This window comes from Schistocerca cancellata, chromosome 8 (assembly GCF_023864275.1).
Source record: "Schistocerca cancellata isolate TAMUIC-IGC-003103 chromosome 8, iqSchCanc2.1, whole genome shotgun sequence".
In the NCBI taxonomy this organism is placed as follows: domain Eukaryota; kingdom Metazoa; phylum Arthropoda; class Insecta; order Orthoptera; family Acrididae; genus Schistocerca; species Schistocerca cancellata.
Window position 1 is genome coordinate 425,441,115 of NC_064633.1, and position 22,885 is coordinate 425,463,999.

Genomic DNA, 22,885 nt, shown 5'->3' on the forward strand with positions numbered 1-22,885 from the left:
AATTACCCACCTCCAGAGTGAAATCATTCATTGCCCATTCGCAGCAACTAACTCTCCCACTGAAATAATCTCGACGCAGCTCCTGTGCCAGTAACAGGTGGTATGGGTGGAAGTTGTGCCATGCCCTATTTACCACACAGATGTAACGCTGACACCAGTGACTGCAGCAGCTTTTCATAATATAACATGCAGAATATGGTGTACTGCAGCTAAAACGGGTACTTCCATATTCTCGCTTCTTGCTGGTCTTCATTTATTACCACCGCAATTTTTGAAACTATTTGCTTCTCGAAGTTGTTGTTCAGCACATAAGAACTTAATAGTGAAGTTTGTCGATCCGGATATTTTACGCCATAAGATATAGCTGCTTCATTGGCATTGTGTGGCATTTGCCGAGCATGAGCAACATGCCAACGTATTAGTTAGATGTGAACAACATGTTTATTCCATATCAACATCCATGGCAAACCAAACTCGTTTATGCATTCATACCCTGCCTTGCATACAGCAGTGTAAGAATACGTTCTACAAAGTAACCGAACATGGCTTGCACATCAAGGAAGCTTGTCATTCCATCGCACAAGCAATTTAACATCTTATCCAGAGGTCATTTAGAAGGCACTCTTGAGTTGTGCATTCAGAAAAATAGGCACTAGTTGAACAACTCACTTAAATGAACATTCCTGCATCAGAACATCCATCCGAAAGTAGATAATTATGTACAGCACTTTTCATCCACCTCTGAAACTTAGAACATTTCTAGTTTCCTAACAGAAATTGATAGAAATTTGATTTAAACTGATTTGCACACTATTGGTTTATGTATATCAGCTAAATAATAGAAAAATTAATGCCCCATTTAAATAAATATAGCTCGTTGCTCTATCTCTTTAAAAAATAACTAAACAAATTATGTTCATTTTGTTCACAACTCCGCAAAAATAGTAAATATTCTTTTCACTTATGAGTTCGTAAGGTATAAAGAAAAATACTTTCTAAAACATTCTGTTTATGTATCACATAAATTTTAATAAAAGGTGGGAATTTAATATTGTGAATGTATGCAACCATATCACAGCTTTAATGATGCATGTTAGACAATTCTGTCCATGTCTTTGTTATACATGGATTGTAGCTTTTCTGAATCTATTCAGTGTATTGCGTACATTTGTCGTTACCAGTTATTAATTTTCCTCCAAAACTAAAAGGCAATAATAGCAAGTTCTGTGATGTAAAACTTGAAAATATAAATAACAAGAACGAACTGTATTTTTCACACTTGGTGATCATACCTTGTAGAACGTGTTCGTACGTTTCTGGCGGCGATAAGTAGTAGCACAGGCCAGCTACTGGGCTGGACCGGGTCGGCTCTACTTCTTCCCAGACTCCCAGAATGTCGACAAAAAGGCTTCCGCCAAACTTGGAAGCGAGCATTTGGGATATGAAATAGACGTTGGACACCAGCGCCGACTGCAGCATGATTGGCATGTTGGACGTGTAGAACAGTTTAATGGGGTACGTGCTATATTGTCCGCGGAAGCGAGCCGATTTAATTGGGAGATTAACACGGAAGCCCTGCAAAAAAAAAAGAAAAAAAAAGTTTTTATTTACAACCAAAAAGCAAGCAAGAAAAACAACAGAATTTTCGTGTGCCACTATCAGTGGTAAAAGGTTTGACACACAATGTACGTCTCTAAATTTGAAATCAGACCACTCTTCATCTCATGCCTAACTCTGTTTACTGGTACATTATTCCCAAGATGAAGATGGAGAATCTCTGAGTATTTCCACTGTACATACAAGTTTACTACTGGGATTTGAACCAATGTTTCCCATTTTACTGTTTATGAAGCCTTCCTTCAAATAAACCGACATACATAAGTCTGCTTGTGGAACTTCGATCAAGGTTTCGCATTTGAATGTCTATGGTGCCTTCCCACAGACATTTTTGGTTAAGTGAAAGGAAAGTTTAACAAATATAAGAAAATTTCTTTGATAACACGGGAGACGATATCATCAACTGTCTTTTCACTTGCAAATTTCTAATACATAAATCGTGCTATATAACTGTGCAGCGTTAATATGAAAAGTACAGGAAATATGTTGGTTGCCAGCCGTAATACAATCATGAGTTCGGAATTCCCTATAATTTCATTCCGTCCTTTAACCTTTTGAGTTCTAGCAATATTTTTAAAAAATTAATTTTCAATTTTTTTCAAAAAATTGACCTTTTATCGTCATAGTAAGTAACGAATACAAGAAGAAAATGACAAAAAGTAAAAAAAAAATATAGTTTGTTTCAAAGTGGTGATTTTACTTTGGAACCACTGGGACATTCGGTTTTGAACCATCCATCTTCTCATGAGATGTTTGAAAGTAATTTCACGTTTTTCCTAGACACAATCCCACACCTCGAAACTTCCGTGAACTCACAATGCCTAAAACAAATTATAGTCCTAAATAATAAGCAAAAATGGATCTAAAATTTAATAAATTTATATCAAAAGTACGTACTGCTCCAGTGGTTTCAAGTTAAAACCTCTCATAACAACAGCAGTACAAAAATCAAGTTTACGTTATAATAACTTTATATGTCACTGTCAATGAATTCCAAACGCCTCTCACGATCTCCAATAATCACATAGTACATTCTCCGCGCAGATTGTTGCCTTGAATGCTGTGACTGCGACAATGCACTACATTCATACAAGTACCTCAGTATAGCACTAGAAGTCTCTGGTTTCCAATAGCGTCGGTGATTTCATGCGAAAGACGCCGGTACTTAAAAAAATTTATAGAATGGCGGTTTCAAGCAGAAACCACTGGCAATCAAAGGATAAAAACCCACCATTGGCAACAATTCCCTTGTAATGGCGAGAATATTTTTCTCACTTCTTATCACGATTAAACATACCTCACATCCATTGTAGCATGAACGTGTATGTTTTGATTTTTCAGTTTCATCATCTTCGCTTAGTTCTCACAAATACTGTGATTTCCTCACCAATACTTTAATTTTCATTTCACTGATTCCTACCAAAAGTAATCTTAACATACTTCAGCCTCCTTCTGAATTTTCGATTTCCTCGTCTGCTTCCACTACCATCCATATGTAAAATATTTAACCATATTCCATCCCCCTATTGAGAATCGGCTTCACAACAGTCCTTAGATACACGAACAGGAGACTAAATTCTGTCAGGAATTATTTCAAAGCCATGAAAATTACGAAATCATTTTAAAAGAATATACTCAGTCCAGTCACATTAACGTGACCAACGATCATGTTCAACGTAAATGAGCAATAACCACTCACAGATGGCAGATGGCAGCACTAGCACTTGAGGATACATAAAGCCTGTCGGTAGGGGGAGGGGAGGGGGAGATACGGAAAATATGGAGTCGTTGTCGTAATGCAAAAACGGAGCGATTTACCTGACGTCCTAAAGGGCATGTTCTTGGCTTTCAGGCCAAGGGTGAAAGCATTTCTGAAAGGGCAAAGATTGTAAACTGTTCGCTTGCTGCCATGGTTGAATCATACCATGCACAGCAAAATGTCGCTATCCGAAACTGGTGCCAAGGCAACTGTGGTGCACCACGGGCCATAGATGACAGGGATGAAAGATGGCTGTGGAGACGTGTATGGATGAACAGATGTGCAACTGTTGAGCAACTGACCACCCAGATGAACCAAGGGACTGCCAACAACAGTGCCTCCTGAACGACCGTTCATTGAATGTTACTGCGTAAGGGCCTCTGCAGCAACGCCTGGTTCATGCACCCATGCTAAGTGCTATCCATCGGCGACGAAGGCTGGGATTTTCACGCCAATATCGCAACTGGACGTCCACTGAGTAGCGCATAAAACAGTTACTACAAATCCAAACACAGTAAATAATTTAGAATCCGTTAGCTGCCCCTGTAGAGTTATTCACCGGAAACTTGGAAAATATAAATTCTCCTAAGTTTTTTTTTTTTTTTTTTTTATCCAGAAGGGTCTGAGACGGGCCCAACAACAGTGCCAGGTTACTGCATAAAAATTCTTTCAAGTTCCACATCAAAGAAAACAAAAAAATTTCAACTTTAGTGAAACAAAATCTCTATAATACGGTGTTATCTACTGGGGAAATTCGAGTGCTAGCAGAAGTTGTTTCGCAGCTCTAAAGACAGTTGTACACGCCATTCCAGACACTTCCAAGAAGCTCATGCAAGTCTTTATTAAAAAAAAATTCATGTCCTTCCACTGCCCTGTTTACATATTTTATTGGGAAAATCTTAGGATAATAACCGGCTTGTAGTTAAGACCCAGGGAATTACACAGCACATGAGGAAACCAGGATATACTTTTCTAATATTCTAATATAACACTGCAACATAATGGATAACTCCAAGCAAGAAACGAGCTGTACAGCAAACTAACTTGTGACATCAAAATAATCAGATATCTCCGCATTTAAAACAGCTGTTCATGCCTAACTACTGCAGAAGCGTTATTATGGCGTAGCTGAGTATCCCGCAGATTAAAACCTAACTGTGTACATTATTATTGTAATAAATAGTGATAGTAGAAAATCTGAACAGATGTCGTCAAGTGTGAAACAGTACAACAGACTGCAAAATTCAAAGCATCTGTGCACACCTATCTCTTCAGCAAAAGTTCTACAGTAAAAATAAATATTTTTAGCATAAAAAATGTAATATCATATGGCACAGTTTCATCATGATGTTGTATAAACCTTGAATATCTTTTAATTCTCAAATCCGCGTCTTTTATACAAAAAGCTGCAGTTGCAAACTATGGTCAAGAAGATACTGCAAAAACTGTCAATATTTTTTACTCAATTAACTGTCGTAAATTCATAAGCAGTGTACGATGATGTAGCGTATATGTGTGTCTTTTGTGCAAAACTATGATGCTGTAAACTAAGATCACACAATGGCGCAAGGACCGATGCTGCTTATAGATAATTTAAAGATGCTTCTGTAAAAAACAGAAGCGGCTGCATGAATATCAGTAAATCTGTTGATAAAGAAGGAAAAGCTGCAAAGAATATATAGAGGGGCTATACAGTGGAAATTACGGCAGTTTTATAGAAACAATTTTAAACATGGCTGTGAGATAGCAACCACTCAAGAATATTTTAGGTATAAAGCAGGCAACCAGTTGTAACCAACAGACTGTCTTATACCCATCGTATTATAGAAAGTTAACAAATAGTAAACAAAGATATGAGCGATAGGATACTGTGAGAAGAATTTGGCAGAACAGTCAAAACTAGATCGATCAGAATTACTAAGACCCTAGGCAAAGTCAACTGTGACAAAACTATTACCTTTGGTATACAATAAACATGAGAAAAGTTAAATATTTTCAGACTTTAAGAGGAATGTCAATCCAATTCCAAGAAATACAGGTGCTTATAGGTGTGAATATTATCAGATTTCAGTTATATAACTCATGGTTGCAAAAAACTGACACGAACTATTCTCCGAAGAATAGAAAAACGGTTATAGGTGACCTCGAGTGATATCAGTTACGGTTACAGAGAAATGTAGGGCTGCAATACTGACCTTAAGACTTATCTTACAAGAAAGGTTAAAGAAAGGGAACCAAATTTATAGCATTTGTAGATTGAAAGAAAGTTTTTGACTACACTAAAAAAACTACACTATATCAAATTCTGAAAGGACCGGGCATAAAATACAGAGAGCGAGGTGTTACTCAAAACTTGTCCAGAAACCAGACTGCAGTTTTAAGAGCCGAAGCACAGGAAAGGGAAGCAGTGGAATGGACGTGAGACAGTGTTGCAGCCTATCCCCAGTATTATGCAATCAATATCTTGAGCAAGGTGTGATGGAAACAAAGGAGAATTTGGAAATGGAATTACATTTCAGGAGGAAAAAATAAAAACTGATGACTTCATAATTCTATCACAGGCAGCAAAGGGCTTGGGAGAGTAAAGAAGGGAATGCATAGTGTCTTAAAAAGAGGCTATGAGATGGACGTCAACAAAAATAAAACAAGTGTAATGGACTGTAGTCGAATTAAATCAAGCGATGCTGACGGAATTAGATTAGGAAATGAGAGACTAAAATTGGTAAATAAGTTTTACTACTTAGGCAGAAAAATAACTGGCGATGGTTGCAGTAGAAGGGATATAAAATTCATAGCAAGACAGGCAATAACAAGGAAAAGAGAAATTTGTTAACATCATATATAAATTTAAATATTAAGAAGTATTTTTCGAAGTTATATATGAGGAGCGTACACTTGTACAGAAGCGACACGTGGATGATAAACGATTTGAACAAGAAGAGAACACAAACTTTTGAGATGTGGTGTTAAGAAGAATGGTGAAGATTAGATGTGTAGATCGAATAACTAACGAGGAATCGAATAGGAGAATAGAATTTCCGATTGCATCTATTAATAGTTTATGAGCCCATCATTCCTCAAGTATAGTTTTGGAAATGTCCATCAATGAGGTTTTTATGGTTACTAATAAATGTTTTCCAGACACGTTAAATTAACTCCAAACTAGTAAGAGGTTTTTCACCCAGCATATATCTAAAATACGATAAACAGACAAAATATGTTGATATTCTTGAGACTGCAACTACATAATAAATTCAGTTGTGAGGAGCATACAATTTATAACAAAACCTAACTGAAGGAAGTAATCAATCGATAGAACACATTCTGTAGCACTGTAGCATCAAGAAATCGTCAATTTGGTAATGGAGGGAAGTGTGTATGTGTGTGTGTGTGGAGGGGGGAGGAGGGACTGTAGAGGGAGAGCAATGATCAAATACTGGAAGTAGGATCTCACAGATGTAGGTTGCAGTAACTACACAGAGATGAAGTAAAATGCACAGGATAGACTAGCATGGATATCTGCGCCCAACCTGTTCTGGTACTGAAGACTAAAACGACAACTTTATTCCCTAATAATATTATCAAAATGTCACAGATTCATCATTTGACAAATAAAACCCAAATAAAGTTTGTATAAGAGGTTGTGTACCTGATGTCAAAACTATTTATTATAACTGCACTTTCATTATCAATAGCTGTTTCTAAATCAATACCATTATTTTTTCGAAATTTACTGTAGTGTAAAAACTTACATCAGAAACAATAATTTCTTTTCTTTCAAAAACTATCTGGTGGATAGACAGAATCACCGATCTTCCATAGTATGGTTTGATATTTAGTTTTGCAATAATCATCTGAGGAAGTAGACAGTACATAACAGACGTATCTGCTAACTTAGTTACTATTTGTGGTATTCAGATTGTTTGCAGTAATATTTTCCATCTAAAGTAGTGGTTAACAGTTTTAGCCCCTGACTAGCCCTGTGTTATGTAGTGTGTATAGGAATGTTCCAATACAAGTAAATACACACAAGTATTCGATACTTTTGTTCTGACACTGGATGCCTTTAGAAAGGCATCATTCATACGATAATTATTCGGTGTCAAAAGAAAAATACTTGTATAAAACCGATTTTCTGCGCATATCCAAGTACTGAGTGAGTGTATGCTGTGTCTATAGGTTCACTCGATTAAAGGTAACACAACAAATTGCAAACTGTCTCTGCGATACATGAGCAGTTTCGCGATAGCTGGGATCGTTATGAAACCTATGTGTTACTCGAATGCACATTTCGAGTGTTTCTGTTTTTGGCCACCTGTAGCGTCAGTTGACACCTTTGCTCTCTTCGCGTTACTCAAAAGTTTCTGATTTAAATAATGAGACACTGCATCAAATACGTATTATTTCACACTTAGCGCTACTCCTCTCAGAATTCATTCTCCTTGTCAAATGCATGTATTTAAATATGTAGTTTGTGTGATGTTCGTGTGTGAATTGTGTCTCTCTTCCACTATACTGTGTCGTCTTTTTGCAGAAAACACACACACACACAGTGTGAAATATCGCAAACAGTACGAATGATGATTTGTGCGTGTGTAGTTCTGTGCGCTGGAGGCGGCACAGTACCTTATAACCCCAAAAAGACGACTACAATGCAAGAGAGGCAGAATGAAACATAAAAAATACTTACGTAAATATTTGCTCATTCTCGAAATGCGCCGTGTTGCGCGTGAAAAAATACATAACTAGTGCAATGTTACATTATTTAATGAATGACACAGCTGCAGGGTTTCCATAAACAATGATTACGATGAATGAAATGCATCAAACGTTTCTGCTTCCCATTTGTGATCGGCACTACTTAGAGCAACAGTGATACAAGATGTTAAATGAGGAAGTTCTAAACTGTTCCTGGCACCACAGTCCTTTTAACACCCTGTTTTTTTATTTACATATTTTGATTATATACACAATATGATAAATCTGATAAGGTTGTCTCACTGATTTTGGTAACACAAATCTTGTTGCTGATTGATAGCACACAGCATATAATCAGCACCAATGTAGTAAATGGCCAAACATTACAAATGCTGGAAATATCTAATTTCAAGTAAAATTATCACTTGTTTAGTTGTCACTGAGTGATTTCTGTGCGTCGAGTGGCTATGAATCTGGTATGCAACTTAATTAATATATCTGTGTAACGGTACAGCATACATATTTCCACCTATGCCACCTCACCTCATTAACCACATTAAAGTGTGCATGTCGTTGATAGTGAGTCACAGTGTTACAGTGTTACGTGCAGCGTAGTTCTACGTGCAAATGACTACTATTTTAAATTATGATCTTTGGTTCAGTCATTGACTTATGTTTTCTCTTTTTATTATATATGTTTTATTCTGTTGTTGAATGTGCTATTAAATGGAGTTGTATGAGTTACAGTTTAGTTTTTATGTTACAATAACTTTAAATCATCTAGCTCCGCAATTGGTGACACTGACATGATCTCTGACGGTCATTGACATGAAATTCGATAGTCACTAATGCTTCGAACGTGCCGTTTCACGCTATTTACGAACATCCGTGTCAACTACATCATAAATCTTCCATGTCGCACCGTCACCGTAACTCCACAATGTCAGACCACCCAACAAATGTAGATGTGTGTACTGATGCAATAATTAATCGTGTTACAGTAAAGCCACCACTGTTTTGGCAATAGAATCCCTTGCTGTGGTTTGCGCATCTACACTGAAGAACCAAGGAAACTGGTACACCTGCCTAATACTGTGTAGCGAGCACATAGAAGTGCCGCAACGTGACATGGCGTGGACTCAACCTATATGTGAAGTACTACTGGAGGGAACTAACACCATGAATCCTGCAGGGCTCTCCATAAATCCGTAAGAATACGATGCGGGGGGGGAGGGGGGGAGGGGGAGGAGATCTCTTCTGAACAGCACATTGCTAAGTATACCAGATATGCTCAATAATGTTCATGACTAGGGAGTCTGGTGGCCAGTGGAAGCATTTAAAATCATAAGAGTGTTCCTGGAGCTGCTCTGTAGCAATTCTGGATGTGTGGGTGTCGCATTGTCCTGCTGGAATTGCCCAACTCCGTCGGAATGCACAATGAGCATGAATGGATGCAGGTGATTAGACAGGATGCTTACGTACATGTCACCTGTTAGAGTCATATCTAGACGTATCAGGGGTCCCATATTACTCCAGCTGCACACGCCTCACACCATTACAGAGCCTCCACCAGTTTGAACAGTCCCCTTCTGACATGCAGGGTCCATGGATTCATGAGGTTGTCTCCGTATCTGCACACGTTCATCCGATCGATACAATTTCAAACGGGACTCGTCCGATAAGGCATCATGTTTCCAGTCATCAATAGTCCAATGTCAGTGCTGATGGCCCCAGGCGAGACGTAAAGCATGGCGTCGTGCAGTCATCAAGAGTACACGAGTGGGTCTTCAGCTCCGAAAGGCCATATCGAGGATGTTTCGTTGAATGGCTCGGACTCTGATGTTTCGTTGAATGGCTCGGACTCTGACACTTGTTGATGGCCCAGCCTTGGAATCAACAACAGTTTGCCGAAGGGTTACACTGCTGTTGCGTTGAACGACTCTCTTCAGTCGTCGTTGATCCCATTCTTGCAGGATCTTTTTCTGGCCACAGTGACGTTGGAGTTTCCTGATGTTCACGGTACACTCGTGAAATGGTCGTATGGGAAAATCCCCACTTCATCACTACCTCGGAGATGCTGTGTCGCAGCACTCCTGCGCCGATTATAACACCACCTTCAAACTCACTTAAATCTTGATAATCTGCCATTATAGCAGCAGTAATCAATGTAACAACTACGCCAGACACTTGTCATATACAGGCGTTGTCGTCCGTAGCGACGTATTCTGCCTGTTTACATATATTTATATTTGAATACACATGCCTATACCAGTTTCTTTGGCGCTTCAGTGTAGAAAGTCAGTTAGTGCTAGCGTACGGTACTGCAGATTTAACACATGTAAAGTTATGTAGTTGCTGCACTCAATGAAGATATGCCCACAGAGGTGCAAGACAATGTGGCATTGCCACTGAGCACTGATCGGTACATAACCATCCAGAGCGCCCTGATTACCTCGTTCTCACAATCTGAGGCGAAGAGAATGAATAAGCTACTCCGCACTAAAGAGGTAAGCGATCTCACCCTATCGTAGCTAATTCGCCAACAGCATATATTAACGAACAATGCAATTAGTGACGACATTCTGCGGAATACTGTGTTATGCCACCTGCCACCTGATGCATAGAAGATATTGAGAGTGTGTGCCAGCAATCTAGATGCACCCACCCAAACTGCAGATCGAATAGCAGGAATGTATCCATCCACGTGTAATACGACCGTTTTCCCACAGTCTCAGGCAGATTACATCCTCACACACTACAGCCACAGGTTGCCGACCTCACTGCGCTATTTTCTGCATTACGGATCCAGTCTACTAGTCGTCGATGTTGTCACTACCGCTCACTCGGAAAATGCAGCCATTCTCCTTCACCAGCAAAAGTCGTCTGATACCACCAACGGTATGGTTTCAAGGTGCACCAGTGTGGCCTGCTGTACAAATGGGGGTTTGGCAGAAAGTCAGTATTTGATGGCCACTGGCTCTCCAGACAACAGCTATCGACCATTTGTAACCGAACATGACACAAAGTTACAGTTTTTGGCAGACGCAAGTACTGACATAACAGTCTACTCATGCCCCCATCTACCATGTCACAACTTTAATGAAAGCCACCTTTTTGCCGCTACTCATTCTATGATTGCTGTGCATGGTCATGTCACTTTAGTGTTGAACTGAAGCCTACAGCGCAAATCTGAATGGCAGTTCATCGTAGCAGACATGACATGCCACAGAGTCTGTACAGGATATGGTGGTTGACGCGCAATGACCAATTTTCGTACAGTGCACTGGGCAAGTTCATTTGTTAGTTTGGAAAGTGAGGGCAGAACTGTTTGCCCTCTTTCAATTGGTCAGTGATCCTGCAATCTTTACCAAACGATTTTACAGAAATTATTCAATAAAAACAATCATTTTTGTGTGACTTTTAGCTTTGCATGTCAGCTTCATGACGACATGTCCATCATTTCGTTAATGGACATAGTTATTGTGATATTTGCAGCTAAGTAAAACACTGCACAAAATTCGAAAAAGTTTGCAATGAAAAATAGGGGTCGCTATGATTTTGGGTTTGATACATACATAATATGTTGCTGCATATGAAATTTAGCTAAGATATTGAATTTTCCTTTAGATTTGGGTGCAGGTCTATACCTTCACTAGTATCAAGAAAATTGATCTGTGTTAACACACTTATTTGCAGTTGCGCCAGCAAAAAAGCCAGAATGAAATATTCACAACATTTCTAATATTTCATAAACGCTTGGGTATATCGAAATGGAATTTTGGAAAATGATAGTATGCAAAGAGAAGGGTATTTTGCCCTGTGGTTATTATGCAAGATTTTGTTATCTGCCATGTTGTTCCACTAAATACAGACTTTTTCGATGAAATAACACAATTCCTTCATTGAATGCAATGGCTCTTAGCCATCGATAGCTGGTGAAATGACAAGTCTGGATTTTGGCACAGTATTAGTGAAGACATTACATGTTTATTTTTGTAAGCTATTGACTTTACTTTTCCAAAGTTCCTTAATAAACCACAGTTTCAGGATTCTCTCAACACTGTGTCCATACAACATGCCAGTGAGGCGATGTTGTATAAGCTTTGCTTTATTTTGGCAAAATAAGTAAATTTTAACATAGTAACATGAGGAATGTAGGTTGTACTCAAAATTCATCACTCATTACACCTCTCCGAAAGCTAGAAATGGTTAAAAAGCCAGACTGAAAATAAATTGCTGCTTTTGTTGCATTTTCTGCGGAATTCTTTCCAGATACTAACCAAAGCAGAGGTGACAGTAAATCTTTTGCAATGGTTACTATGCAAGGTGGGCTTGGAGGGGCTACAATGAGCGTATGCTTCAATTTAGAATGGCACTTCCCCTCCAGTGCTCAGTATTTCCCCTACAGAGCCTGCCCGCAACTCTCACCACTACCGCTCCCCCGACTGCGCATCTACCAGCCATATTATTCTAAGCACACTCTACTCGAAGTGGACTTTTTATCGTTTTAAGGACTCCTGTCTGACCTCGATAACTGACGCCTTCTTGACACCACTACAACCTAGCAAGCCAAGCGCACAGCAGGACAGATAATTACAGGTGATTCCCCATTCATAGAGCCGCTCAGACAGTTCCCTGAGATCACAAGCCAGACTCCCACACTAGCACCTGTGCAGCATTCAATAACACACTATATTTTGACTTCACTCAGACCACCACTTGCTCGACTGTGGCGCTTGACATCCCAGAAACTGCAGCACAATTTGTCGTCAATGCTTGCACAAAACATCTGGCACCCAACGAGCAGCAGTTATGCATCTGCACTGTGGTGTCACCGCCAGACACCACACTTGCTAGGTGGTAGCCTTTAAATCGGCCGCGGTCCGTTAGTATACGCCGGACCCGCGTGTCGCCAATAGCAGTGATTGCAGACCGAGCGCCGCCACACGGCAGATCTAGAGAGACTTCCTAGCACTCGCCCCAGTTGTACAACCGACTTTGCTAGCGATGGTTCACTGAAAAAATACGCTCTCATTTGCCGAGACGATAGTTTAGCATAGCCTTCAGCTACGTCATTTGCTACGACCTAGCAAGGCGCCATATTCAGTTACCATTGATATTGTGAATCAAGTACTGTAGAGAGTTACGTTCATCATTAATGGATTAAGGTTAAGTATTTCACCAGCTACGTCCGTTTTTCTAAATTCTAATTTCCTTGTCCTGTTCCAAACCTCACGCCAGCCTGCGTGAGGTAAAACGCGTGCATTTCGGCCTCCTCTAGTAACACGGTGTTGGCTCTCCTGCCAACCACAACACTGGCGACGAGGCAAAACCGCGTTCTTATCGATATTGCCCTGATTTACTTGTGTATTGGCTTCGCCACAATCTCCAGATGTACTGTCCGAATTTTATCGCTTACAGAATCAGCAGACGCAGGCCTTACTGGATGTCCTTGGACAGCTCGTCCAGGGTCGACGTGCGATGCAAAACGATGCGGCAGCAGTCGCTCCACCGCTAACACAGCCACGACACGCTGTTGCACCAACTTTTCGACCTTTTGATGCTGCACTGGAAAGCTGGACGGAGTGGTCACGCCAATTTGGATTCCATCTCGCCGCCTACAGAATTCAAGGTAATGAGCTGCAGCTTTTTTTGTTATCATCAGTCGGGGTGAACACGTACCATGTGATAGTCAAATTATTTCCCCGACGCGACATAGAAATTCTGTCCTACGAAGAAATTTTGTCTGCATTAGATGCATATTTCAAAGAATCAGTCAATGTAGTTGCGAAACGATATACCTTCTTTCATACAAAACGTACGGCAGGACAGACTAATCGGGAGTGGGTTGCAACCTTGCAAGGCCTTACAAGGGATTGTGCTTTCGAGTGTCAATGTGGACTCCCTTATTCAGATACTATGGTACGTGATGCAATTGCACAGAACGTTTCTGATGTTCGTATAAGGGAACAGATTTTGAAACTATACAATCCCTCCCTTCAACAAGTGATGGACATATTGGATCGGCAGGACACACTTGACTTTGCTCAGGAATCATTTGAAACTTCACCAGCCGTGTGTCAGGTTAACCGGCCTGCCGGGCGAGCTGCACGGAGCAGTAAACAGCCCTAGCGCCCGGCCGCGCCGCTGCCGCCAGGCTCTCAGCCACGTGTGCCATGCTGGCAAGCAAATGCAGTGCTCAAATCCAGCGCGGTGCGCTACTAGACATTCGCGTGAGAATTGCCCATCACACCAAGCTATTTGCTTTTATTGTAATAAAAAAGGACATGTTCAGAGTGTTTGCCAGAAAAAGCTCAGATCGTAAGCTCAAAACCAATCCAGGCCCTTTGCTTTGTGCTGGAATTGGAATCGAACCAAGGATACTCGGGCTCGCGAAAATTCGCCCATGGAAATTCATGTAGTTCATTCCACTCCGCCCAGTGCCACTCTCTCTAACAGTGACTGTTTGTCCCACAAATAGTGTGCATCGACATCGCCGGAACTCCCATCAAGTCGCAAGTGATTTTGTACCAGTGTCAGTTCACGTTGCACGAGACAGTCGCTCTTGTCGTCAGCAGGACAATAAACCTTTTGTGGACTTGGACATTAACGGCAAAGTGATACCATTCCAGCTCGATACCGGGGCTGCAGTTTCACTGATCAATCAAGACACTTACAAACTGCTGGGCACACCTCTGTAGCGTGCCACAAATGTTAAGTTAACTAGCTATTCAGGTCAAGAAATCCCTGTGTTAGGACAGTGCAGCCTTCTTGCAACATACAAAGGACAAACAAAACTTGTGTCCTTTTACATCCTTCCTTCTTCTTCTGCAGTGAACTTGTTTGGTTTCGATTTATTTCAGTTGTTTAACTTGTCTATAGTAAATCAGGTCCTATCAGTGAACCAGACTGTGCCTTCCGACAGAATGAAGAATTTGCAGACATTTGTGCACCAGGCCTTGGTTGCGCTAAGAACTATAAAGCACATTTGGAACTGAAAGTAAACGTGCAACCGAAATTTTTCATGGTGCGCAATGTTCCCCACGCATTGCGTGATGAGGTCGCAAAAACATTACACGATCTGGAATCACAAGGTGTAATTGAACGTGTGCAGGCTTCTCTCTGGGCATCACCCTTAGTAATTTTGCCAAAACCTTCTGGAAAATTGAGACTGTGTGGACTTCAAGGCAACAGTGAATCCACAACTAGTGATTGCAACTTTTCCTTTACCCCGCCCGGAAGATCTTTTTGACAAACTGTGCCTGGGTAAATATTTTTCGAAGTTGGACCTAGCAGATGCGTACTTGCAAATACCGGTCGACGAAGAATCCCAGCGCATTTTGGAGGTTAACATGCATCTTGGTTTGTATCGATTCTAACGACTGCCATTTGGGTGTGCATCCGCCCCTGCATTGTTTCAGCAATATCTACAAACTGTTTGGCGTCGGTCCCTACTGCAGCAAACTATCTGGACGATATTGTGATATCCAGAAAGACGGAAGAAGAACATTTAGCCAATCTCAGAACATTATTTCAGGTCTTGCGACAAAATGGTCTTCACTTGCGGAAGGACAAATGTGTGTTTTTTGCTCGTGATTTGCCATACCTGGGACATGTACTCAATCCCCAAGGCATACATCCCAGTCCCACGCACCTTCATGCCATACATGACTTGCCTTCACTGCAGAATTTGAAGCAGCTACAGAGAGTGCTGGGAAAAATAAATTACTATAACAGATATGTGCCACATGCCTCTTCCATTTCAGCTCCGCTTCATTGCTTACGCCGTAAAGGTGTTCCGTTCATCTGGACGGCGGAATGCGAACGCGCCTTTCACCAGTTGAAATCGGCGTTGCTTTCCAATACTTGCCTTATGCCATTCGATCCCCAGAAACCCCTTTTGCTGATGGTGGATGCATCGGATTTCGGGATCAGTGCTGTGCTTGCAAACAAAGATGGATCGCACGATAGCCCTATTGCCTTTGTGTCCAAATTGCTCTCATCTGCGCAAAGAAATTATTCACAGATCGAGAAACAAGCATTGACTCTCGTATTTGTTGTTACAAAGTTTCATGATTTCTTGTATGGTCGTCACTCTACCATCATCACAGACCACAAACCTTTGACATCGCTTTTTCATCCGAACAAGCCTGTACCTCCACGTACAGCGCAGAAATTCATTCGCTGGTCTATTTTCCTCTCGCAGTACCGCTACGATATCTTGTATCGGTCCACTGCTAAGCACGGAAACGCTGATGCGTTGTCCCGTTTGCCTGTTGCTGAGGATAGAGCATTTGATTCCTCTGAACTTGCTTGCATGTTCATTGATGCGGAAACCGATGACGTGGTCGAATCGTTTCCGATTGATTTTTGTTGTGTAGCTACAGCCACAGCTGCCGACCCTGTCCTTGCTACCGTTCTGCGTTTTGTTGCTACGCAATGGCCCTTGTGAAAGTCACGGACCGGGGATCCGTTGGTTCGCCGATTTTTTGCTCACGAGGAGAGATTTTTTGTCCGACGTGGTGTTTTGCTGTTGCGTTCTGATAATGATCAGTCCAGGGTCGTGGTCCCACTTTCGTTACAGTCCTCTGTCTTACAGCTTCTCCACCAAGGACATTTTGGTATAGTGAGAACGAAACAACTTGCTCGTCAGCACTGTACTTGGTTCGGAATCGATGCCGCGATTACGAATATGTGCTCTTCTTGCATGGTGTGCCGAATAACAATCAGCACCACCGCGGAAATTCTTTGCATGGCAAAAAGCCACTTCCCTTGGCAACGCTTACACATCGATTTTGCTGGTCCATTCTGGAATGCTCGATGGTTGGTTGTGTTATATTGATTCAGTAATTTTCCTTTTGTTGTCCGGCTGTCTTCCACGACGTCATCTGCCACCATCCAAGCGTTACCTGCTATCTTTTGCATTGAAGGTCTTCCACAGACTATTGTTTCCGACAATGGCCCACAATTCATGTCCGCAGAATTTCAGTCATTCTGCAAGGCCAATGGTATTCAACATCTGACGTCCGCGCCGTTTTCGCCACAGTCAAACGGTGCCGCTGAACGATTGGTCAGGACTTTCAAGTCACAGATGTTGAAGTTGAAAGAGTCGCATTCGCGGGAGGACGCGTTATTGCTCTTTTTGTCCTCGTATCGCTTTCAGCCTCGAGATGGTCGCTCGCCGGCTGAGTTGCTCCACAGTCGCCCTCATCGAACCATGATGTCTTTGCTACATCCGCCGCATTAGGTTCCTGTGCAGTGGCAGACACCTGCTTTTGCCCCAGGCGACGTTGTCTACTACCGCCACTACCGAGGTTCACGGCGTTGGCTCGAAGGGCGCATTCTTCGCTGCCTCGGACGCGCTATGTATCTGGTTTTGGGGGCCTCTGGTGAGGTGCGCTGGCATCTCAACCAGCTGCGCCTCTGTCGTCGCATGGGATCTGCCGCTCGCCGTCTGCTTTCAGCGACGGTGCCGTCCGGTCAGCGCCCTGGGGACCCATCTACTGGCTCGCCTCAGCCCCAGGTGTTACCGACGCTGCCTTCCATTTTGCCCCATGGCGACGCGCCGCCGCCACCGCCGCCGCCGCCTGTTCTCCCGCCGGCGACGCCCGCAGTGGACGCGTAGCTGCAACCGCCGGGCGCCTCCCTGAGTCACGCGCCACCGATCGCTTCCCGTGACCAGTTGTCCTCCGACATGGAGCTCTTGCCCGCTCCGGACCATATGTCGTCTTCGCCCGTCGGGTGCCCCGGCCCGTTGGAGGTCGACCCTTCGGCCCCTCCTGTCTCTCTGCGGGCGCATACACCGCATGTTGGCGTGCACCCTGGAGCAGGTTTTCAGGCGTTTCCTAGCTCCCCGCCGTCCGAATGGCAGGGTGCGGGTGGCACAGCCTCGCCTGTTGTTAGGCTCCCCATCTCGTCGCATACGTCAACATGGGGTCCTCCCCACGGCGGGCGGAAGCCTTTTGCCACAACCGTACGCCGATTTACGGGGGAGGAATGTGGTGTCACCGCCAGACAGCACACTTGCTAGGTGGTAGCCTTTAAATCGGCCGCGGTCCGTTAGTATACGTCGGACCCGCGTGTCGCCAATATCAGTGATTGCAGACCGAGCGCCGCCACACGGCAGGTCTAGAGAGACTTCCTAGCACTCGCCCCAGTTGTACAACCGACTTTGCTAGCGATGGTTCACTGACAAAATAAGCTCTCATTTGCCGAGACGATAGTTTAGCATAGCCTTCAGCTACGTCATTTGCTACGACCTAGCAAGGCGCCATATTCAGTTACCATTGATATTGTGAATCATGTACCGTCAAGAGCGACGTTCATTACTAATGGATTAAAGTAAAGTATTTCACCAGCTACGTCCGTTTTTCTAAATTCTAATTTCCTTGTCCTGTTCCAGACCTCACGCCAGCCTGCGTGAGGTAAAACGCGTGCATTTCGGCCTCCTCTAGTAACACGGTGTTGGCTCTCCTGCCAACCACAACATCCACTACACGTGAACCCAAAGAAGAATAATGGGTGTGTCCATGTGGCGAGTACAGACAGCACAACGTCACAACCATTCCCGATCAACATCCAATACCGTGTATTGAAGATTTTACATTCAATGTCCACTGTAAGCACATATTCCCTATGTTCGACTTAGTTCATCCATTCTATTAGTTTGCTGTGGCACTGGACAGTGTTACTAAGACAGTCGTCTGCGCACCATTCAGACTATTTGAACTTACTCGAATGCCTTTTCGACTTTGTAATGCTGCTCAAATATTTCAGAAGTTCATGTATGAAGCCACACAGGACTTACACTTTTTTATGTCTACACTGACGACGTCTTGATCATGTCAGATCCAGAGGCTGAACACCTGTCGCATTTACAACAGATCTCTCTCATCTACCTGCACATGGCCTGCTTATTACCCATCAAAATGTGTCTTCAGAGCAGCTGAAGTACAGTTCCTAGGCTAGACTATCAATGTGTAAGGCATACGGCCACCGCAAGAGAAAGTAGAAGCTATACTTAAGTTTCCACAGACTACGACAATTAAAGAATATGACAATTTCTTGGCATAACCAATTTTTACCGTCAGTTTGTTCACAATCATGCCCTAGTAGCTGCATCTTTGAATAAATTCTTACATTGTTCACGAAAGCTGAAGGACACATTTCAGTGGAGTAGTGAGGCCAAGCTGGCATTCACAGCTGAAGACTGCTATCCCACGCTGTAAGCGTACCCAGTTCTGTAGGCGCCTCGCGCCCTGATGATCAGCACATCCGCTACTGCCATTGGTGCTGCACTACAACAGCATACAGATGAAAGCTGAAAGCTCTTAGACTTTTTCAGTAAAAAGTTATGGCCGCCTAAACAAAACTGGTCCATCTATGATCACAGACTGTACGTTGCCCATTCTGCTATTAAGAAATTTCGTCGTATGTTGGCGGACAGCACTTGACACTCATTCCAGATCACAAGCTACTAATATACTTTTTCTGCCAGTGTCCTGTAAAAGCGTCACCATGTCAGCTGTGACGTCTCAGGTGTATCGAACAGTTCACTACCAATATTGTTCACAATGAAGGAGAATTAAGTGTGACAGGTGATGCTCTTCTCTCGGATCAAAGTGATCAATCGTGCAGTTCATTCTGAAGCTATCACCATAGTGCAACAAACAGATAGTGAGCTAAGAGATTTGTTGGCACAACTATCAGGCTTACATCTCCGCTGTCTTACGCTGTCACTGTCAACTAGGCTGTTGTATTAACAAACTGTAATCGTTTGTGACTGATTATTGACTTTCACCAATAGGCACTCGCCTCTTTACATAACATGGCACACCCTGGAGTATGAGTCACTATCAACATGGTGAAGACAGCTTTTGTCTGGCAACACATGTACATAGATTGCAAGCAATATATGTGACAATGTATGGCCTGTAAACAGAATAAAGTTGGCCAGCACATTAGGTCACATCTTCGCACACTTCTTCCTCTGATCATAGATTTGAACATGTACATCTAGACCCTGTAGGGCGTCTCCCATCACCAGAAAGACACACCTGCTGTCTTATAGTCATCGATTGTATTACACACTGATCCGACATGATCCCGATCGCCAATATTACCACCGAAACTGCCGCTAATGCGGTCTACGGGTATAGATAGCACATTTCAGTGTGCCTCTACGAATTACAACACACCAGGGAAGACAATGTGAACCATATCTGTTCGAAGCACTCGTCCTCCTACTCAGTATGAAGCGGATCAGAACCACCGCTTAGCAACTGGCAGTGAATGGTTTAGTCGAATGCATCCATATACAACAGACCAGGGAAGACAATGTGAACCACATCTGTTCCAAGCACTCGTCATCCTACTCGGTATGAAGCGGATCAGAACCACCGCTTAGCACCTGGCAGTGAATGGTTTAGTCGAATGCATCCACCGCCAATGGAAAATGTCGTTTCGATCTCACAAGTCACAAAAGTGGACAGAGACGTTGCCCATCATCCTCCTGGTCTCCGTGCATCACTGAGAGAAGACCTGAAAACCAACACTGCAGAACTTGTTAATGCCCAGCCATTACATCTGCCCGACAGTTCTTTGTCAACTTCCAGACAACTGCACTGGCCCATCAAATTTCGTAAAAAAGCTTCATACAAAAATCCAGCAACTATGTCGCTTTACTCCAAAGGATCAGCAGCCCCATCGCCCTTTTGTTTTTGATGAACTACCGAAATACCACCATATCGTTGTACGGCATGATGCAGTATGCAAGCCATTGCAGCTACTCTACTGCCTCATCAGTAGGGCGGGATAAGACATTCAAAGTTGATGTGATACGTATACCAACCACCATCATCATCGACAGGCTCAAATCAGATTTCTGTGCACCCTACAATGGCACGGGCTCATCTACACACACCACAGATTCGATAAACACTACAGCCCCACCACTTCCAGTCAAACATCAGCTGCAATGGACGTCGGAGGTTACCTCTAATTTACCATCAGCAGCCTGTGCACGACTCTTTGTTACCAGTCTGGACAAATCCAGTTCAGTAGAAAATATCACTGACACTAGGAGGGGGAGGGGGGGGTGAAGTTCAGTGTCATACAGTGTAAAGCTAAGTGCCACTGATTACTGCTCTTAATGTTTATCTTTGGTGCCATCGCTAACTTATGTTTTCTCTTTGTCTTGTATATGGTTTATTCTGTAGTTAAATGTACTATTAAATTGAGTCGTTTATGTTACAGTTTGGTTTTTATGCTGCAATAAAGTTAATTCATCTAGCCCTGCAACAATAGCAACGAGGATAGTGAAATCCTTTTGGTTTTGATGCCCCAGGATTTATATATACAACAAATATCCGCCGAAAAATCCCTCAAGAGATTAAAATTGCACTATGATGTACTGAATTTTCACAAGGTTGAGATGCACTGTCCCTTTAAAAGGCTAGCCGTAACCTAGTACTTATTTTCTTCAACTAGAAGGCTATGATACTGAGCACAAAAAGCCTTGCGCATTCAAAGCAAGGTTATTTAGCGATTTGGAGTCACCAGAAGAAATAGATGCTGTCAGTCGAAACTCAGTTGCAACCACTCATTGGTCACCAAATGGCTCTGAGCGCAATGGGACTTAACATCTGAGGTCATCAGTCCCCTAGAACTCAGAACTACTTAAACCTAAATAACCCAAGGACATCACACACATCCATGCCCGAGGCAGGATTCGAACCTACGACCGTAGCGTAGCGTGGTTCCAGGCTGAAGCGCCTAGAACCGCTCGGCCACAACGGTCGGCCATTGGCCATTAGTTGGACAAATTTCAGCCAGCCATAAACTACTTGAAGTGGGAGATCTTTCTTTCAAAAGCATTCTTGTGATCATAACGGTTGCTAACGTTAATCAAAAAATGGTTCAAATGGCTCTGAGCACTATGGGACTCAACTGCTGTGGTCATAAGTCCCCTAGAACTTAGAACTACTTAAACCTAACTAACCTAAGGACATCACACACATCCATGCCCGAGGCAGGATTCGAACCTGCGACCGTAGCGGTCGTGCGGTTCCAGACTGTAGCGCCTTTAACTGCTCGGCCACTCTGGCCGGCTGCTAACGTTAATCAAGAGAAGCTTGTGGTACTGTTTCCACTGTCCGCACTGCCCTTTGTCTACCCGGCCTGTTCATCTGTTCGTCGGCCATATTGGTTGCTGTGGTTTGCAATTGTGCAGTGCGTGCTTCTTGACAAGTTTGTTAGCTTTTATTGTGGTTTGTGACGAGAGAGAACTGCACGAAACACTGGCTGTCCAGTCTACTTTTTGTGTTCGAATATTTTTCGTTTACATAGTACAAACACTATATTGTCATTAAATTACTCGGGTATGACCAAGAACAATGTAGGGTACCAGTTTGTTATATCCTGTCCAGCTATAAACATAGAAATATTATGAATTGGAAAAAAAGGTCTGATATCGATTACGATGTCGAATTTCGTGCAAACAGAACGAAGACAGTATTGCAAAATACCTTAAAGGAAGTTATTTCGAGAACATTGCCCAATCAAGGTAAATGAATTACATTTAGTATTTAAACATTATACTTAAACTGGAAGTTTTTGTAAATGACTTTTTTACTACAGAGGGAGGTATAAAATATTTAAAAAATGTTCAGTCATTGGTATTTTTTATCTGTAGGGATACGTGACCTTTTAACATGGTTGAAGGAAAAAGCTTTTAATATCTTATGAAGGAACTGCAATCTAATTTTTATGTGCCTGGAGAAAAAATCTAAAAAAGATAACTCACGAAAAATA

At 42.5% G+C, this 22,885-nt stretch overlaps 1 protein-coding gene across 1 annotated transcript in view; it reads right to left on the minus strand.

Annotated features, from left to right (window-relative positions):
• Positions 1-22,885, minus strand: part of LOC126094885 (protein transport protein Sec61 subunit alpha-like) — a 68,207-nt gene that overhangs the window by 34,914 nt on the left and 10,408 nt on the right. Inside the window, exon 2 of the mRNA XM_049909521.1 lies at positions 1,293-1,575. Within this exon, the coding sequence (XP_049765478.1) occupies positions 1,293-1,575 (283 nt within the window). The remainder of the gene's footprint in view (positions 1-1,292; positions 1,576-22,885) is intronic.